The sequence below is a fragment of the Equus przewalskii genome, chromosome 22 (genome assembly GCF_037783145.1).
Source record: "Equus przewalskii isolate Varuska chromosome 22, EquPr2, whole genome shotgun sequence".
NCBI lineage: Eukaryota > Metazoa > Chordata > Mammalia > Perissodactyla > Equidae > Equus > Equus przewalskii.
In genome coordinates, this window is record NC_091852.1 from 24,515,858 (window position 1) to 24,533,325 (window position 17,468).

General features: G+C 41.2%; 1 protein-coding gene across 1 annotated transcript; it reads right to left on the reverse strand.

Annotated features, from left to right (window-relative positions):
- Nucleotides 1-1,265: 1,265 nt before the first annotated feature.
- AK3 (adenylate kinase 3) lies at nucleotides 1,266-17,033 on the reverse strand. Its single transcript, XM_008538286.2, has 5 exons — nucleotides 16,701-17,033; nucleotides 8,998-9,117; nucleotides 7,421-7,593; nucleotides 6,455-6,573; nucleotides 1,266-2,298 (listed from the first exon to the last, which is right to left on the reverse strand). Exons 1-5 carry the CDS (start codon nucleotides 16,849-16,851, stop codon nucleotides 2,178-2,180), a joined length of 684 nt encoding a protein of 227 aa, XP_008536508.2. The 5' UTR covers nucleotides 16,852-17,033; the 3' UTR covers nucleotides 1,266-2,177.
- Nucleotides 17,034-17,468: the final 435 nt, after the last annotated feature.

Sequence of the window (17,468 nt, forward strand, 5' to 3'; positions counted from 1 at the left end):
CCTCAGCAATGAGATTGTTCATCAGAGCTGTCTGTGACATCAACTCAGCATGAAACAAATTTTTTTTGTTTGCTTTAATAAAGAAAAAAGTAATAGTGCAGGTGTTTCCCAAAGTAATGGATGCAAGTACAAAACTTTGGGTTAAGTGTTTTGGGTGTGGGGAGAAAATGGTCACAGGAAAGAAGTGTTGAGTCTTCATAGCCATGTTCTTCTACCCCTCTTTTTAATTTCCAAATCTCTTAAGGGTGTCAAGAGGGCCAGTGTGATTGCAACTATAGCAGGAGATAAAGGACAGTGTAAAATGAAACCAGCCTGTGTACTGTTTCAAGACAACTATTAGAAAGCAGTCACTAATTCAGAAGCCAGTGAGACATCCGGGCAGTAGAATAGAAGGTGGGATGGAGTGAGCCCTGTGAAGTACCAAGGACAAAGTAACATCCACAGTTCAAAAATTTAATTTTATTCTATTAATTCTAATGTATGCCAATAACCTAGTGATAATTCATAAATTTAGTGGTTAACCCAGTGATAATTCATAAATTTAGTAGCTCACAAAGTTTTTAGAAAGCACATAATATTAACATTCCAATAAAACATAGGAAGTTTTGTAAAGAATGAAATGTTTACTATAATCTTTTTTTTTAAAGCCGTGATCTCCTCTGGGAGATCAACAGTGATTTTTAAAAAATCAAAAGAAAAGAAAATAAGTTTTTTCCCCACAAATACATAAGAACCACTTGCTGGCAATTGTATTTTAAGTGCCTGAAATAAAATGAGCCAAATTTTCAAAGGCAGTTAATGACAGCTTGTATAAGGACTTGTTTCATTTGATTTAGCACCAAGTAAAATTAAGAGTAAGTATGCCATTGAAGATAAATGAGGTTTCTCCCCCACTTCTCATACTGCCTCACTCTTCCTTCCAGGCCACAGTACATACACATACATCCTTATTGCCCCACTAAGGAATCAAATCATTTTGATTTTAAAATGGCTGCTCAGATTACATTCACCAGCAGAGTTCTTTGCCTTTAAGCTGGGATGGCAGTGAGTGCTAGCAGGTGTCAACTTTGATTCGGAATAAAGAACTCCTTCAGCAAATTCAGTCTCCTAGTCTTTTTTAACCTGTCATAGAAACCCTTTTAATTGCTACACCTGTTCACTAGTTATGATTGTTATTTATGTCAAAGGAATTTTCCCCAGACAATCCTGATTTATTTCTATTTCCTAATGACACAGTTGAGCTTACCTAGTGCTATGGGTCTTCCTTCTTTTTTTTTTGTACTTTAATTTGTTACTCATCAAGGCAGATCATACATTTTGATCAAAAAGAGAAACTGGCAAGTCGAACCTAGAGCATGCATTTCTTACCCTGAGTAACATCTGAGAAAATAAGACTTTAATTATATTTTCCATTGAAAATTCAATTTTGGTGCTTTTGCAAGAACTTATAATGTCAGTTTCTAACATAAATCATATCCCTCAGTACACATGTATTTCCAAAAGAAAACAAGTCATAACAATAACTAATAACAGGAAACAAATATTTTCCTGTATACTAACTCATAGATTTTTATGGTGAATTGAAAATTCTGAGTAAACTGAAGGTATGTTTAACAAAATAAATACAGCATATATGGCTAGCTTGTAAGTTTCTTAGTGTAAAGGCAGCAGTGAATTTGCATCCTGCAACTGATGTGTAAATCCAGTTGCGTATTTTCTGGAATTTTATAAACATAGTGTCTCACAAAATCGTGTACCACAGTGCTAGAGATGTCTTTGGTATCGGTCTACACAAAAGCCTCTACTGAGATATTTTCCCCAAATTACATGGAATTTTTTTTTTCACTTTTCCAGAAGACACAGAAAACTCTATCAGCCACTTACTCTTCTGAACAAACGTTAGATTACTACCATTACTCTTTTAATCATGCTCTAAAAGATTTTCCAAAAGTTTAGACATCTCTGATGCTTTTGAATTGCACACCCATAGAAGATAACTAGATAAAACAGACTAGACAATTTCAAAAGATGAATCTTGGTATCTGACTCATTTGGCACATCCTTAATTTCCAGAATAAAATCAGTAGAAATGAAATTAATACAATTTTCAAAGAATTCATACATGAGTCTTAGGACAAGGAGCTTCTGCCCATCTTACTAGTTATAGGCACTTTTCCTCATGGAGTAACTGATGCTTCCTGGTTTACTTGTGGAACTTTTGTTTGTAGGAAAGCATATACATGAGGCCAGATCTTGTTGGTTTCTGTTCCAGAGAATGTTTCCAACACCCCTTTTTTCCTAAAGATGACGAAACAAAAACAAACACAGGTCTGAGTCTTCCCAAAAAGCTTTTTCAAAATGACTCTTAAAAGATGATAATGTGGATGTAGGAGTCTCAGTAAGTTTAAGTCTGTGTGATCAAGCGAAAGGCACTTTACTGGGCATTGGAAAACCTAGATTTTAGATTTGTTTTGCCCTCTGGCTTACAGAATTATAAGAAAATAATTAGAAAATAATAGCACCTACCGTTTATTGAGCATGTGCTAAGTGCTTTAATATAACAGTTCATTTAATCCTTTCTGAAATTCAAGTTCCCTTATTTTACTGATAGAACTGTGTGTCAAGAGATGTAAAGTAACAGCCCAAATCACCAAAATGGTAGCGTGCTTCCAAACACAGGGCCTGCCAGACACCAGGACGCCCCTTAGCTTTCTGCCAGCCCATTTGCAGAACAGCTGTTTAATGCTTGATTATGCTTCCTTCTTTTCACCTAGGTTTATTTTTTCTTCTATGCTATCCTTCTAAATGTGAGGGGGATTAAAAAGTACAGTTTTTATTATTTCCTCTTGTGTTTCTCCATTTGTCCCCAGGCAGATCTGTCTGGCTTGTCACCAGACCAGCAGCCAAAGTCTATTTACTCCAGTTTCTTTGGGGTGAGATGGTGAAGAGGATCAGAATCCTGGGGTTACCTTTCAGAACAAACAGCTGCCCTCCAGAGATTCTGGCATTCCTCTTGCTTACCGTCCCCCTCTAACCCACTCATATACACAGTGGCTTAGAGGCTGCGTAAGAGCAACTGAAGAACTCTGGTTTACTGCTTTCTAAAAACAGGATCAGTCATACCTCTGCAGCCTGTTCACTAGACTTTCAGAGGTTTCACCGGGGACAAAAACATTCCTTTCCTGATACCTCATAAAATTTGCCACAGTTAAGACTAACTTAAATAATTCCCACTGTTTTCTTGGTAAGAAACATCTGCTAAACAGAGACATTATGCTAATACAGTATTCTTTGCATATTAGAAGCCCTCCTGCTTCTAAATTCACCGTCATCTTGTAAAGCTTTCAAGAGAACAAGCTTCTTAGCTACCCTAAGCCTCTTGAAGAGTCACTGTAAAATCAAGCCAATGTCACAAGTGGGTTAATTACTGAGGGCACAACTACAGGCACCTAGTCAATCCTAAAGCCATACCTTGGACGAACATTGGTCATTTTAATTTCTATGTAATAAAATGGAACCAGCTTCAACTATTGGTCCTCTAAAGAGTAAGAGCATCATGTTTTTAAACACAGACCTAATTACTCTATAAATGTTGCACAGCTCCAAGAGTTTTAAAAACAATATAACTGTCCGGGCTGGCCCCGTGGCCTAGTGGTTAGGTTCGCGCGCTCCGCTGCAGGTGGCCCAGTGTTTCGTCGGTTCGAATCCTGGGCGCGGACATGGCACTGCTCGTCAGACCACGCTGAGGCAGCGTCCCACATGCCACAACTAGAGGAACCCACAACGAAGAATACACAACTATGTACTGGGGGGCTTTGGGGAGAAAAAGGAAAAAATAAAATCTTTAAAAAAAATATATATATATACCTGTCAGTATTTTTAAAGAACAATGCTAACTATCTCTAAAGTTGTTGCAAATACCACCTGCAATTTTTGGTTAAGTCCAGTCCTAGTTCTATGTGTGGGAGCTTAGAAGGACAAGTTTCAATTAATGGCAAGAGGCAGCAAAAGCCAGAAGCGTTAGAAAAACTAGGGTATCGCCTAAGATAGGGACCCGGGTCATACGCTTCATCTCTGCAGCGTTCCCCACCTTCCCTTCCCACATTAGTTCCCACATAACTAATCCCCAGAGCCACTGTGCTGCCAGAGCATTCAGTGATTACCTCTATTAATAGCCTTGCAGTGTTACCAGCCCAGCAACAATGCGTTCTCCCTTCTTCTGGTTACTTTTGAGTGAATAACAAACACTTTTCGGGAAACAACCTCTTCGCCAAACTCCATGAGGTTCAGGTGGGACTGTCCCTACTTCCCAGCTTCAAGGATGGACATGTGACCTAATCAGTGCCAACTCCAGGACTTCTGCTGGCAAAGAGGCTCTCTTTCCTGCTGGGGTAGCTGAACTGGTAGGAGGTAAGCTGGAATGATGAGGGCCTCGCACAGGGAGAGCCCACCTGAGATTGAAGCAAAGATAGGCAAATGGAGTAGAGACTGACCGAGGCCTAATACACTGTTTGAACACCTGGACCTAGCCATCTACCTTTGGACCTTTTAGTTACATGACCAATAAATTTCCCTTTTGCTTAACCTAGTGTGAATTAGGTTCCTGACTGATATAATCTTGTTGTATGATAAATATTATTTACCCAGCTCTCTGCCTCATCAACATATGGAAGGTGAGAGTTTCTTGGGGCTTGGCAGGGACTGGGTCTAATTATCTGTGTGTGGACTAAGAGGTTAGCACAGTGTAAATTGTGATTTACCAGAGTAAATCATAACAGCCAAGGGGCCGGCCCAGTGGCATAGTGCTTAAGTTTGCACTCTGCTTCGGCAGCCCAGGAGTTGCAGGTTCAGATCCCAGCACAGACCTACCAGCAGTAGTGAAGTCATGCTGTGTCAGCATCCCACATAAAACAGAGGAAGACTGGCACAGATGTTAGCTCAGTGACAATCTTCCTCAAGCAAAAGAGGAGTATTGGCAACAGATGTTAGTGCAGGGCCAATCTTCCTCACAAAAATAAAACAAAAAAAACCAAAAACAGCCAACACTCAGCGATTTAATAATGCCAGGGCTATTGTCAGTCTTTACATGGATTCTCAAACTTAATTCCTTTAACAACCCTATAAAGTAGGCACTATTTAATACTGCTTTGATTTTACACATGAAGAATTTGTGGCACAGAGGTTAAATACCTTGCCAAGGGCCACAGCGCTGGTAATCTGCAGAGCCAGCCTCATTACATAAATCACAAAATTATAATACCACCTATGTGGGAAGTGAATCACCAACTCCCTTGAAATTTTGCCCTCCAGAGACAACTATTAAAACGGCTTGGAGACTATTGCCGTATATTTCACTGCACACTTACTCTGTTATAACAACAACAACAATAATAGCTAATAATTATTAGCTTACTATGTGTCAGACACAATTCTAAGAGTTACACATATTAATTCATCTTTCAACCCTCTATTCTCACTCCATTTTACAGAGGAAAAACAGAAGTTAAGGCCAAGTTAATAAGTGGTGAACTAGGATTTGAACTCAGGCAGTTTGGCTCCAGAGTCTGTGCTCTAACCACAAGACTGTACTGTCCTGAGGCTGAACCATTATTCAGTAAGTGAATAAATGAACTGAAAGGGGATGCAATCTGTCCTCTAAGGAGAGGGAAAGGCTGAGTTAGGAAACTGGATCATTTCTTAGCCTGAGTCAAAAATTAATTCAGCACAGTTCCTACATCTGTTGTGGAGCATGAATTCCCTCAAGAGCAGACAAAACTATGTTAGAATAGAAGCTTTAAAAGACCTAGCCAAATAAATGATGTGAGGATTATTTGCGATTTGAGAGTCTTCTTTGCTGTAGTGTCCTCCACTGTCACAGGCCGTGGGCATGATTAAGTTTGCCTCCCCAGGATTCATTCCAGCCCTCCCTCCACCAGACAGCAGAGTTTGGGTGAGACTAAACCACTCCGAGCTGCGGGTGTGGACCAATCATAATCCCCGCATCCCAGTGCCTGGTTCAGGAATGGGCGGTAACCCAGGCCTCCAACAGGTAGAACAAGGCATTCCCTGACCACAGAGGCTGTTCAAGCTGATCCAATCTGCGTGATGCGCAGGGCTTTTGTTCACTGGGGGAAAGGTGACCCTTCAGCCCTTCATGAAAGATGATGCCCCGGCTGTTCCTGGCCCCTGTCTGCAAATATGCAGGAAGCCTGAGGACAAAGCCAACACAAAGCTGAGGACAACGGCAAAACTCCGATCAAACCTAAGGGCAACTGAAGGCCAACCTACCTTCTGGACTCCTCTGTTACACAAGCTAATACATTTCCTTTACTGTTTAAACCAATTTGAACTGGATCTTCTGGTATTTTAGCATTTCGGCTGCAAAGCATGAATAAGCAAAAACTGACTTAGTGCTTCACGAGGCAAGAGAAGTTCTACAAAGTGACAGACTCACTGGTAGTAATCCAGGACCGGCTTTGTTTGCGCCTCGTAGGCCTTCAGCCTCTTGACAACTGTCTCTGGTTTGTCATCCTCCCGCTGAACGAGAGGCTCTCCAGTCACATCATCAACACCCTAAACAGGAGTTAAAAGAGACTGGTATCAAAGATCACATTTTTGAAAGATATTTTTATAAGCAGTTCCATGATTTTTTTTTTTTTTTTTAAAGATTTTATTATTTCCTTTTTCTCCCCAACACCCCCCGGTACATAGTTGTATATTCTTCGTTGTGGATTCTTCTAGTTGTGGTATGTGGGACGCTGCCTCAGCGTGGCTTGATGAGCGGTGCCATGTCCGCGCCCAGGATTCGAACCAACGAAACACTGGGCCGCCTGCAGCGGAGCGCGCGAACTTAACCACTCGGCCACGGGGCCAGCCCCAGCAGTTCCATGATTTTTAAAGACATTTTTTCCTAAGCACCAAACATAAAAATGTGCTTTTAAATAAACGGAATCAAATTCAAACCCAGATCACCACATGACAGCACCATGAGACCCTAGGATCATCTCTACAGTATCAGTCACCTTCTCCTTAAAGATTTTCTTAGCAGCCTCAAAATAATTTCACATATATACAAAAAGATTCAGCTACATACCTGGGATCTCAACCGCAAGCCCTAAACAAACCAAGGTGTTGCTAATCCCTATTGCCCCAGCTCCCAACACACTCCCTGGCACACAGCAGGGAATCAAGAAATGCTTCTGAAGGAGTAACAAACCCCTGCTGCTCCCGGCGACACCTTTACTACCAAGCTGAGCGGACTGGACCAGTCAACTACACCAAGGAATCTAAGAACATGCCCTCCGGAGTTTTGGACCAGTGGAGGATTTCCAAGGTCTTAGAACTTATATCTGTGGACTCAAGAGGACCCAAAACAGTCTGCTACCTGGAAGGCTGTGTGAGCAACACCACAACTACTCACCAGTGTTTTGGGAGGGTTGAATTCCATGTTGTAGACTCGGCCGCTGGCTGGATGAATCCAGCGGGCAGTGAGGCGGTGCTGAATGACTTCAAAGGGCACATTCAGATTAATCACTGTGTCTATCTGATACGCTTTATCCAGGGCTTCTGCCTGTGGAAGTGTCCTTGGAAAACCTTTACAAATTAAAAAAAGGAACAAAGGAAGAAAGGGAGGGACGAGGGAAGAAGGAAGAGAATTAGGTAATTTAAGCAATGTGAACAAAAGCAGTAACGCCAGGCAGGCTGATCACAGCTGTAGGGCAACCGTGATAGTTAATTTTATGTGTCAACTTGACCAGACCATGGGGTACCCAAATATTTGGACAAATAATATTTTGGGTTTGTCTGTGAGGGTGTTTTTGGACGAGATTCGCGTTTAAATCAGTAGACTGAGTAGAGCAGATTGTTCTCCCTAATGTGGGTGGGCCTCATCTAATCCATTGAAGGCCTGGACAGAACAAAAGAGCTGCCGCTCCCTGCCAAATAAAGGGGGATTCCTCCTGCCCGACTGGCTTTGTCTTCAGACTCAAACTGAAACATCTGCTCTTCCTGGGTCTCGAGCCTATTGGCCTTAAGATTGGAACTACACCACCCATCAATTCTCCAAATCTCCCGTTTGTCAACTCACCCTGAAGATCTTGGGACGTGTTGGCCTCCATAATCATGTGAGCCAATTCCTTACAATAAATACCTCTTTCTCTCTCTCTAGAAACTAAAAATCAACTTATCTGGGGCGGGCCCTGTGGCCGAGTGGTTAAGTTCGCGCACTCGGCTTCGGTGGCCCAGGGTTTCGCCAGTTCGAATCATGGGCACGGACATGGCACTGCTCACCAAGCCATGCTGAGGTGGCATCCCACATGCCACAACTATAAGGACCACAACTAAAAGTACACAACTATGTACCAGGGGGCTTTGGGAGAAAAAGGAAAAATAAAATCTTAAAAAAAAAAAAATCGGGGCTGGCCCCGGTGGCCGAGTGGTTAAGTTCGCGCGCTCCGCTGCAGGCAGCCCAGTGTTTCGTTGGTTCGAATCCTGGGCACGGACATGGCACTGCTCATCAAACCACGCTGACGCAGCATCCCACATGCAACAACTAGAAGGACCCACAACGAAGAATATACAACTATGTACCTGGGGGCTTTGGGGAGAAAAAGGAAAAAATAAAATCTTAAAAAAAAAAAAATCAACTTATCCTCAAGGATTCTGTCACACTTCTGGTTGGGGAAAGTTTATAGCTGATTGTAAGTTACCCTCCAGTCTTCCTTCTTTTGTGGTGATTCTTCCTCATCATAAAATATTCTCAAAGGAAGGGGAAGGAACTAAAGTCACATCTGAAGTGAGCTTAGAAAATGTGGCAGTCCACTTCCCTCTTTCCATTTGGATAAAGAAGCAGGCCCAGAGAGGATGACTGGCCCAAGGCCTCAGGGTGGTGACTGGCAGCCCACCATCCATGATGTCTGTCTGTACCCATGAAATGCTCATTCTCCTGCCTGCACTCATCATTTGGGGCAGCTGAAATGCTCACAACACTTCACTTACCATCCAACAGCCAGCTATGTTGGGTGAGATTTTTCAGCTCATGAAGGGCCAGCCGAGTCATGACATCATCTGGGATGAGCTTCCCTTGGTCAATGAAAGTCTTGGCTAACACACCAATTTCTACAGCAGAGGGAGGGGAAAAAAGCAAATCAGCAAGTATGTTTGTTCTATCCCATTCCGGGCCCCTAGGAAACTGGTCGCCTAAAGAAGACCTGGATAAGTACCTTCGTATGAAAATGTGCATCATCAACTTTTATGATAAAAACACAGGTTACAAAATAATCTGTGCTTATCTCAGATTCTCCATTACGTAAAAATAAATTTAAATGTATAGACAGAAAAAATAATAGAAAGCTACAGACCAATACGTTAACAGTAGTCATCTCTGTATGACAGAATTATAAGTGACTTTTGAAATGTATTTGCACTTTTCTGTATTTTCTATCAGAAAAAAAACAAAGAATAACTGAAATTATTTTCTTTTTAAATAATAATTTGAGGGGCCATCCTCATGGCCGACGAGTTGAGTTTGTGCGCTCCGCTTCCACAGCCCAGGGTTTCGCTGGTTTGGATCCTGGGCAGGGACCTAGCACCGCTCATCAGGCCATGCTGAGGCGGCATCCCACCTAACACAACCAGAAGGACCTACAACTACAATATACAACTGTGAACTGGGGGTGCTTTGGGGAGAAGAAGAGAAAAAAAAAAAGATTGGCAACAGATGTTAGCTCAGGGCCATCTTCAAAAAAACAAAATAAGAAGAATTTGAAATAGTCATTATTTTTAATTGCCTCAGTTTAAATGCCTTCTATCATGTAACTAGAGATTTTTCTAAACCTCTAAATAGATGCTGCTGTCACAATTCAACTTTTGACCAGTTAGCACTGTGATCATATCATATTTTTATTAATAAAACATGTCATCCTTTTGCAACAGTATTTTAATTTTCTCATCATCTCTTACCAAATTTATTTATATACATTCAGAATTGTAATACCACTGTAATCTGTGTATCTATAGTTTTGTGTTCTTTTTTCACTTAGCATTATTTTGTAAATACTTTTCAGTGGTTTTATATAGTCATTTTTTGTAACTATGTAACATTCTACCAATATACATCCATGTTTGATATATAAAAATACACTCTATCAGAGCAGTACTGTTAGACACTTAAATTATTTAAATTAGTCTTAGTTTTTCCCTACCACTGCTGCTTTTATATATCTTAACACCTTTTCTCTTGTCTGTCTTTTTTTTGTCTTCTCAATTATTTCTGATGGATAAATTCCCACGAGTCAGATTAAAGGTTCAAAGTATATGACTATTTTCATAATTCTTAGTATGAATTGCCATACTGACTTCAGAACAGATTCTAAATTGTCAAATTCATGAAACTTTAAGATTTTAACACATTCACTGCATGGAAATTGGCTGCCATTGGACAGGTGTACTGCCGGGCTTTACAAACTGCATCTGAGAGAGGCCCTGGGTTCTGAGTGCTAACATTAAAACACCCTATCGGAAAGGCCCACAAACTCAGTAGATGTGTGCACCTCTCTGTCGTCAGGCTTTTGACCACTGCTTGGGGAAGCAGAGCTCAACCTCGGCAACAGTGTTTGGGAAAAACGTAAAAACTTGCAATTCTCCAGGACTGAGTCCCTAAAACTCCTCTCAGCTCTCTCTTCAGGCCACGCCCTCTTCTAAACCATCAACTAATGGTAACAAATCGATTGAGATGATGGGATTAACTGATAAAGTCCTTAATTTCATCCTATAAGAACAGCTTTAAGAAACAATGATCTGCTCTTGCCACTTCTGTTCAACATTATGCAAGAGATCGTAGCCAGGGGAGTTAGTCCAGAAAAGAAATAAAAGGCACCCAGAAAGGAAGAAGTAAAACTATCTCTATTTGCAGATAACATGATCCTGCATACAGAAAGTTCTAAGTAATCCACTAAAAACCATCAGAACTAATAAATGAGTTCAGCAAAGTTGCAGGGTACAAGATCAATACACAAAAATCAACAACGAACAATCTGAAAATAAAATTAAGAAAACAATTCCATTTACAATTGTATCAAAAAGAACAAAAAACTTAGCAATATACTTTAGAAAGTGCAAAACTGGTAATCTGTAAACTACAACATTACTGAAAAAATAAAGAAGACCTAACTAAATGGAAGACATCTCATATTCATGGATTAGAACATTTAATATTAAAATGGCAACGCTCCCTGAAAATGATCTACAGATTCAATGTAACCCTATCAAAATTCCAGCTGGTGTCTTTGCAGAAATTGACAAACTGATGGTAGAATCCATATGGAAATGCAAGGGACCCAGATTAGCCAAAACAATCTTGAAAACGAAGAACAAAGTTGGAGGGACACACATTTAGAATTTCAAAACAGCAATCAAGACACTGTGGTACTGGCATAAGGATAGATGTATACGGGGCCTGCCCTGTGGCTGAGTGGTTAAGTCTGCGCACTCCACTTTGGCGGCCCCGGGTTTTACCAGTTCGAATCCTGGGCACGGACATGGCACCACTCATCAGGCCATGCTGAAGCAGCATCCGTATGCCACAACTAGAAGGACCCACAACTAAAAATACACAACTATGTACCAGGGGGCTTTGGGGAGAAAAAGGAAAAATAAAATATTTTAAAAGAAAAGGATAGACATATAGATTAAGGGAACAGAATTGAGAGTCCAGAAATAATCCCTCACATTTACAGTCAACTGATTCTCGACAAGGACGCCGAGACAATTCAACGGGGGAAAAATAGTCTTTTCAACAAATGGTGCTGGGGTAACTGAATATCCATATACCAAAGAATAAAGTTGGACCTCTACCTCACACTGTATGTAAAAAATAACTCAATATGTATCACACACCTAGATGTAAGAGCTAAAACTACAAAACTCTTAAAATAAAACATAGGTGTAAATCCCCATGACTTTGCATTAGGCAATGGTTTCTTAGATCTGAAACCCAAAGCCGAAGCAACAAAGGGAAAAATAGACAAACTAGACTTCATTAAAATTAAAAACCTTTATGCTTCAAAGAACACATAATGAAGGTGAAAACACAATCCACTGAATGGGAGAACATTTTTGTAAATCATGTATCTGATAAGGAACTTGTATCTAGAATATCCAAAGAATTCTTACAACTCAACAATCAAAAGACAACCCATTTTTTTAGAAAATGGTCAAAGGATCTGAATATAAAAAAGCAGATATACAAATGGCTAATAAGCACATGAAAAGATGTTCCACACCATTAGATATCTGGGAAATACAAATAGAAACCACAATAAGATACCACTTCACACTCAACTAGGATGGCTATAATCAAAAAGACAGAGAATAACAAGTATTGGCAAGAATGTTGAGAAATTGAAACTCTCATATATTGCTCGTAGGATTATATACGGTATAACCAATTTGGAAAACAGTGTGCCAGTTTTTCAAGAGGTTAAACTGAGTTACCATAGGACTGAGCAATTCCACTCCTAGGTATATACCCAAGAGAAATAAAAACATGTCCACACAAAAACTTACACATGAATGTTCACAGCAACATTATTCACAATAGCCAAAAAGGAGAAACAACCCAAATGTCCATCAAGTGATGAATGGGTAAATAAAATGTGGTATATCCATACAAAATTATATTATTCAGCCTTAAAAAGAAATGAAGTACTGACACATGTTGCAAAGTGTATGAACTTGAAAACATCATGCTAAGTAAAAGAAGCCAGACACAAAAGACCACATATTGGATCATTCCATTTACATGAAATATCCAGAATAGGCAAATTTATAGATAGAGAAGGAAGATTAGTGGTTGCCTAGGGCTGGGAGCACTGAGGAAAAATGGGGAGTGACTGCTAGTGGAAATAGTGTTTCTTTTGGCGGTGATAAAAATGTTCTAAAACTGATTGTGGTGATAGCTGCACAACTCTTGAATGTACTAAAACCCATTGAATTGTAAACCTTAATTGGGTAAATTATATGGTATGTGAATTACATCTCAATAAAGCTGGTGGAAAAAAAATGGGCAACCCGCATGGAAAGTAATATTGTTAAAGGTACAGAACAGTATGTACAGTTTGCTACCACTTATGTAAAAAAGAAAAAAAAGAAACAGAGGGAAGAAGAGGTAAACATTTGGTTGTGTATACATGAAATATCTCTGGAAGGATCTTTTCACTAACTGTCCTTTTATATTGTTTGGAATTCCAAATCATGTAAATGTCTTGCCTATTACAAATTGAATTTTTTACCATTACAAAAATAAGCTGCTCTACTGTCAATATCATTCTAGTTAGCCCTATTTATGCTGCACGGGTGTACATAATTAAAGTTTTGTTGGATAGACAGAATCTTGGGAGCTGACTGAGGCTTTGAAGATTATCTACTGAGTTCAATCCCCCAAACTCATAGAGAACAAATGAGATCAAAAGGGTTAGGCATGTAGTTCAGGGTTATGTGTTCAAGAAGCACTGAGCTGCAGGGTAGTTTCTCAAACTTTGGGCAATCATATGGAAACCTTACAGTTTCTGCCATAGCTGAACTATTATTTACTATATACTTTTCTTTAAAGCGACTCAGCTTTCTAAATAAACTATAATGTTTATGAAATTAAAGGTTTGGTATGCTAGTTAGTGTTTTTTAAATACACTTTAAAATAGATTAAAAAAATTCTCTACCTAAAATTATCTCATGAACTTCAACTTGGGAAATACTGTATAATAAAAGGCAAATTTAATTGGCACACAAGGACACCTGGGTTTTCAGCCTTCTCTCCTAGTTTCCTCATCTTTAAATGAAAGGGGTGGACTAATGGCTAAGGGTCAGACTCAAGTTTCCTGCCTCCAGGGTCCAGTGATGGTCTTCAAGGAATCCAGGTTTGCAACTGTCAACAGGTAGCTTTGTGTTTCCAGTGTCCTTATCATATCTGCTGAGATGATTTTAAACTTTAGCTATAAAATACAGCCATGGGTTATAAAACATGGCACACTCATGAAATGGTGGTTGGACAGTAAACTGGCACCATCCTTCTACAGCACTATTTGATGGTATCACTATTTATAGAAATTCTACACGAGGGAGTTTATTTGAAGGAAATAAGCAGAGATGCTGCCAAATGTTCATGTATAAGGATAGTCATAATGGTATTGATTATAGCAAAAAATGGTTAACATAAATGTTCAATTAATAGGAAGACATTTAAATTAATAATTGTGCAATTGATGAAATTAAATATCATTTTAAAACTGCTTACACTATATGAGGGAAAAAAGGTATCTAAGCCATCATTTAGAATATAAGAATTTTGCAAATACATACAGAGAAAAAAAGGATATAAGAGAAAGCACTAAAGGGTCAATTATAATTGTCTCTGTGTAGTGGAAGTATACAGGATTTTAATTCCTTTTTTTATATTCTCATGACATGTTTTCTTCCTTTTTAATAAACATAGTTCACTTTTAGTATCAAAAAATATTAAGCAGTATTTTTTTAAGATTTTTTATTTTTCCTTTCTCTTCCCAAAGGCTCCCGGTACATAGTTGTATATTCTTAGTTGTGGGTCCTTCTAGTTGTAGCATGTGGGATGCCGCCTCAATATGGTTTGATGAGTGGTACCATGTCTGCGTCTAGGATCCCAACCAGCCAAACCCTGGGCCTCCGATGCGGAGCACTCGAACTTAACCACTCGGCCACAGGGCCGGCCCCAAGCCGTATTTTTTAAACAAAAGATTACACCCCTGTTTTGGCTCTGCTCCTGTGGGAAATATCCAATCCGTTCACAAATACTTATTGAGAATATATACATAGTCCTGAGATACAGAACATCTGTAATAACAATCTCAAGACACCTCCCTAAACTCCGTTTTCTGTTTTCCTTGCTAAAGAATTGCCCACAAAACTCCAGAATGAGCAAGGCCTGAGGCAAGCTGAACTTCTTTCCCAGCAATCCCCTCCTCCCTCCCTCCCTCTAGGCTCTTTTCATTTTGTGGAGCCAGAAACAGGGCAGCAGGCATGTCACGAGATGTTAAGCATAAACAAAGAGTTCCATTCCTTAATTTAAAAAAAACTTCACTTGTCTTTAAATTTAATTTTTAAAAATGTTCTGTTTCCCAAAATTAACGTATCCTTAACTCTTCACTCAAGGTGTTCTATAACCACACAGTTGTGCCTCACTGCTCAGTTATTTTTCAGAGAATCCCTTTAGGATTCTTCACTCCCTTCCACTTTGGATAACCTTACCCCAGCTGGGTGCTGGGTAAAAACAGTCCTGGAGACTGTTTTCATTACTTAACTACTTCAATATGTTGCAAAGAACACTCAGCAAGTGAGCCAAACAATTAACCTTTTGAAGAAGTTTAATTAACTACAAAATAGTTATATGACTTTTTTAAAGATCAATGTTAGAAGAGAAAAATAAAAGTAGTAATTCACCAGACTAGGTGCTGAACAGAACTCCAAGAAACAAACTGAAAACACTGGGGTGATTCTTTTATTCATTAAATGTCAAGTATTTTGAAACAAACAAACAAAACAATCCCATGTAGAAATAACCTCTATGTCCACCAATTGGGGATCGGCTAAAAAAAAAATCATAGTAGATTCAGCAGATAGATGCCTATACAAACATTAAAAAAGTGAAATGGATTTCTATGTTATCATGTGGAAAGATATCCCAGATATAAAGTGAGAACACATTGATGCAGAATACATACATATTATGATTGCATATTGCTTAATATAAGGGATATACATATATGTGCTTGTGCATAAATACATATTTCTAAACGGAAACACATGGCACTGTTACCCTCTGAAGAATGTAAGGCTTTTTTACTTTTCATTTTATGTACTTCCGTTCTGTTTCCAATCTTTTTTTACCTTGTGCAGGAATTACTTCTCTAATTTCTTAAAAGGAGTTTCAAAATGAGTTGTTTTGTAAAACAAAGGTCAACACTTTTGAGAAAATGAAACTCGCCTTGTTGACTTTTTGAAAACAGCTTTCTTAAGATATAATCTACATAACATAAAATCCACCCATTGTAAAGTGTACAGTTTGTTGACTGGATTTTGTGCTGAGTTATAAGAATTTATTTGGCAAAAGAAAACAATCTTCCAAATGACCACGCCCCAGAATAGCTTTCGGGTCTAAGAAACCTCTGGGGATATCAAAGAGCTAAGCCAACTTTGTGCCTGCAACGAGGGTAAATAATATTCGACCTTCAGATATGGGGGAAAGGTCAGAACCAGAAAATCCAATAGAGTTTAAAAAAAAAAAAAAAGTAAAGAGCGAGCGAGCACACAGTTCTCCAGGCTCAAGGGCACGTGGAGAATAAGCCGGAGCGCGATGGACCCTCAGGGGCACCTGCGACTGGGGCCGGACATGCCTCTCAAGAGCCAAGTGGTGTCCTTTAATCTTTGAACTTCCAACTTGTCCTAACTTCCTAGTTATTTCCCCCAATAACCCGCCTGAAGCTGTCCACCAGGCCAGAGGTTTCGGGGAACAGTAGCTCAGTAACCCGGGGTCTCTCCCCGGGCGGCGAAGACAGATGCTGCGCCCGACTCCCGGGACCCGCATCCGGGGACCGGCATCCGCCGCCCCGGCCTCTCCGCCCGCATTCCTGCCCCGGGATACAGCGCCCGGCCACCCCTCCGCGTGCTCCCACCTGTGCCCCGAAGCATGTTGTCTCGGAGCAGGTCCCCGCTCGAGAGGTGCTTCAGCTCGAAGTGTTGGGTGATGCGCGACGACACGGTGCCCTTGCCCGAGCCCGGCGCCCCCATGATCACTGCGCGCAGTAGGCGCGCGGACGCCCCCATGGCCGCAGGGAGAGGCCCGGACCGCGCGGGCAGAGGGCCTCGGGCCTGGCTGCGCGCTCCCCCGCTCCCCCACCCGGAGCCGGCCGGTCGGCAGCGCTGCGAACAGACGGCTGCCGCGGCGCCCGGGCGCTCCCGGAAGTGAGGCGACGGTCACCGGGGCCGCCCCGCCCGCGCCCGCCCCCGCCCGCGCCCCCGCCCCCGCCCCCCGGCCGCCCGGGCGCCCCCTCCCCCGTGCCCGGCCCTGCCAGGCCCGTGCAAGCCGCGTCCCCTCGGCGACCCCGCGCCCTATCAGTCCCGGCCGGATAGACTGCGCCCCTCCGTGCCCCTCCCAACCCTTGCGCCCTTCTTGCCACCACCTGTGCCCCACCGCTCTCCTGGGTCACCAGACGCTCCCCTCCTGCTCCCCCCAGCCCGCATTTGCCTCCCCTCCCTTCCGCCTTCCCCTCCTGGGCTGCAGAGCGACCTCTCCTCCTCCTCCCTTGCTTTCACGCTGTTTTTTAAGGCATGTTTATCTGTGTAGAATGACTGGGGGTGACGATGAGCCGAAAGGGCCTTCTTCCTCATTTCACTGGAGAGGAAACCCCGTTGAAATCAAGTGAGGTGCTCTAACTCACACA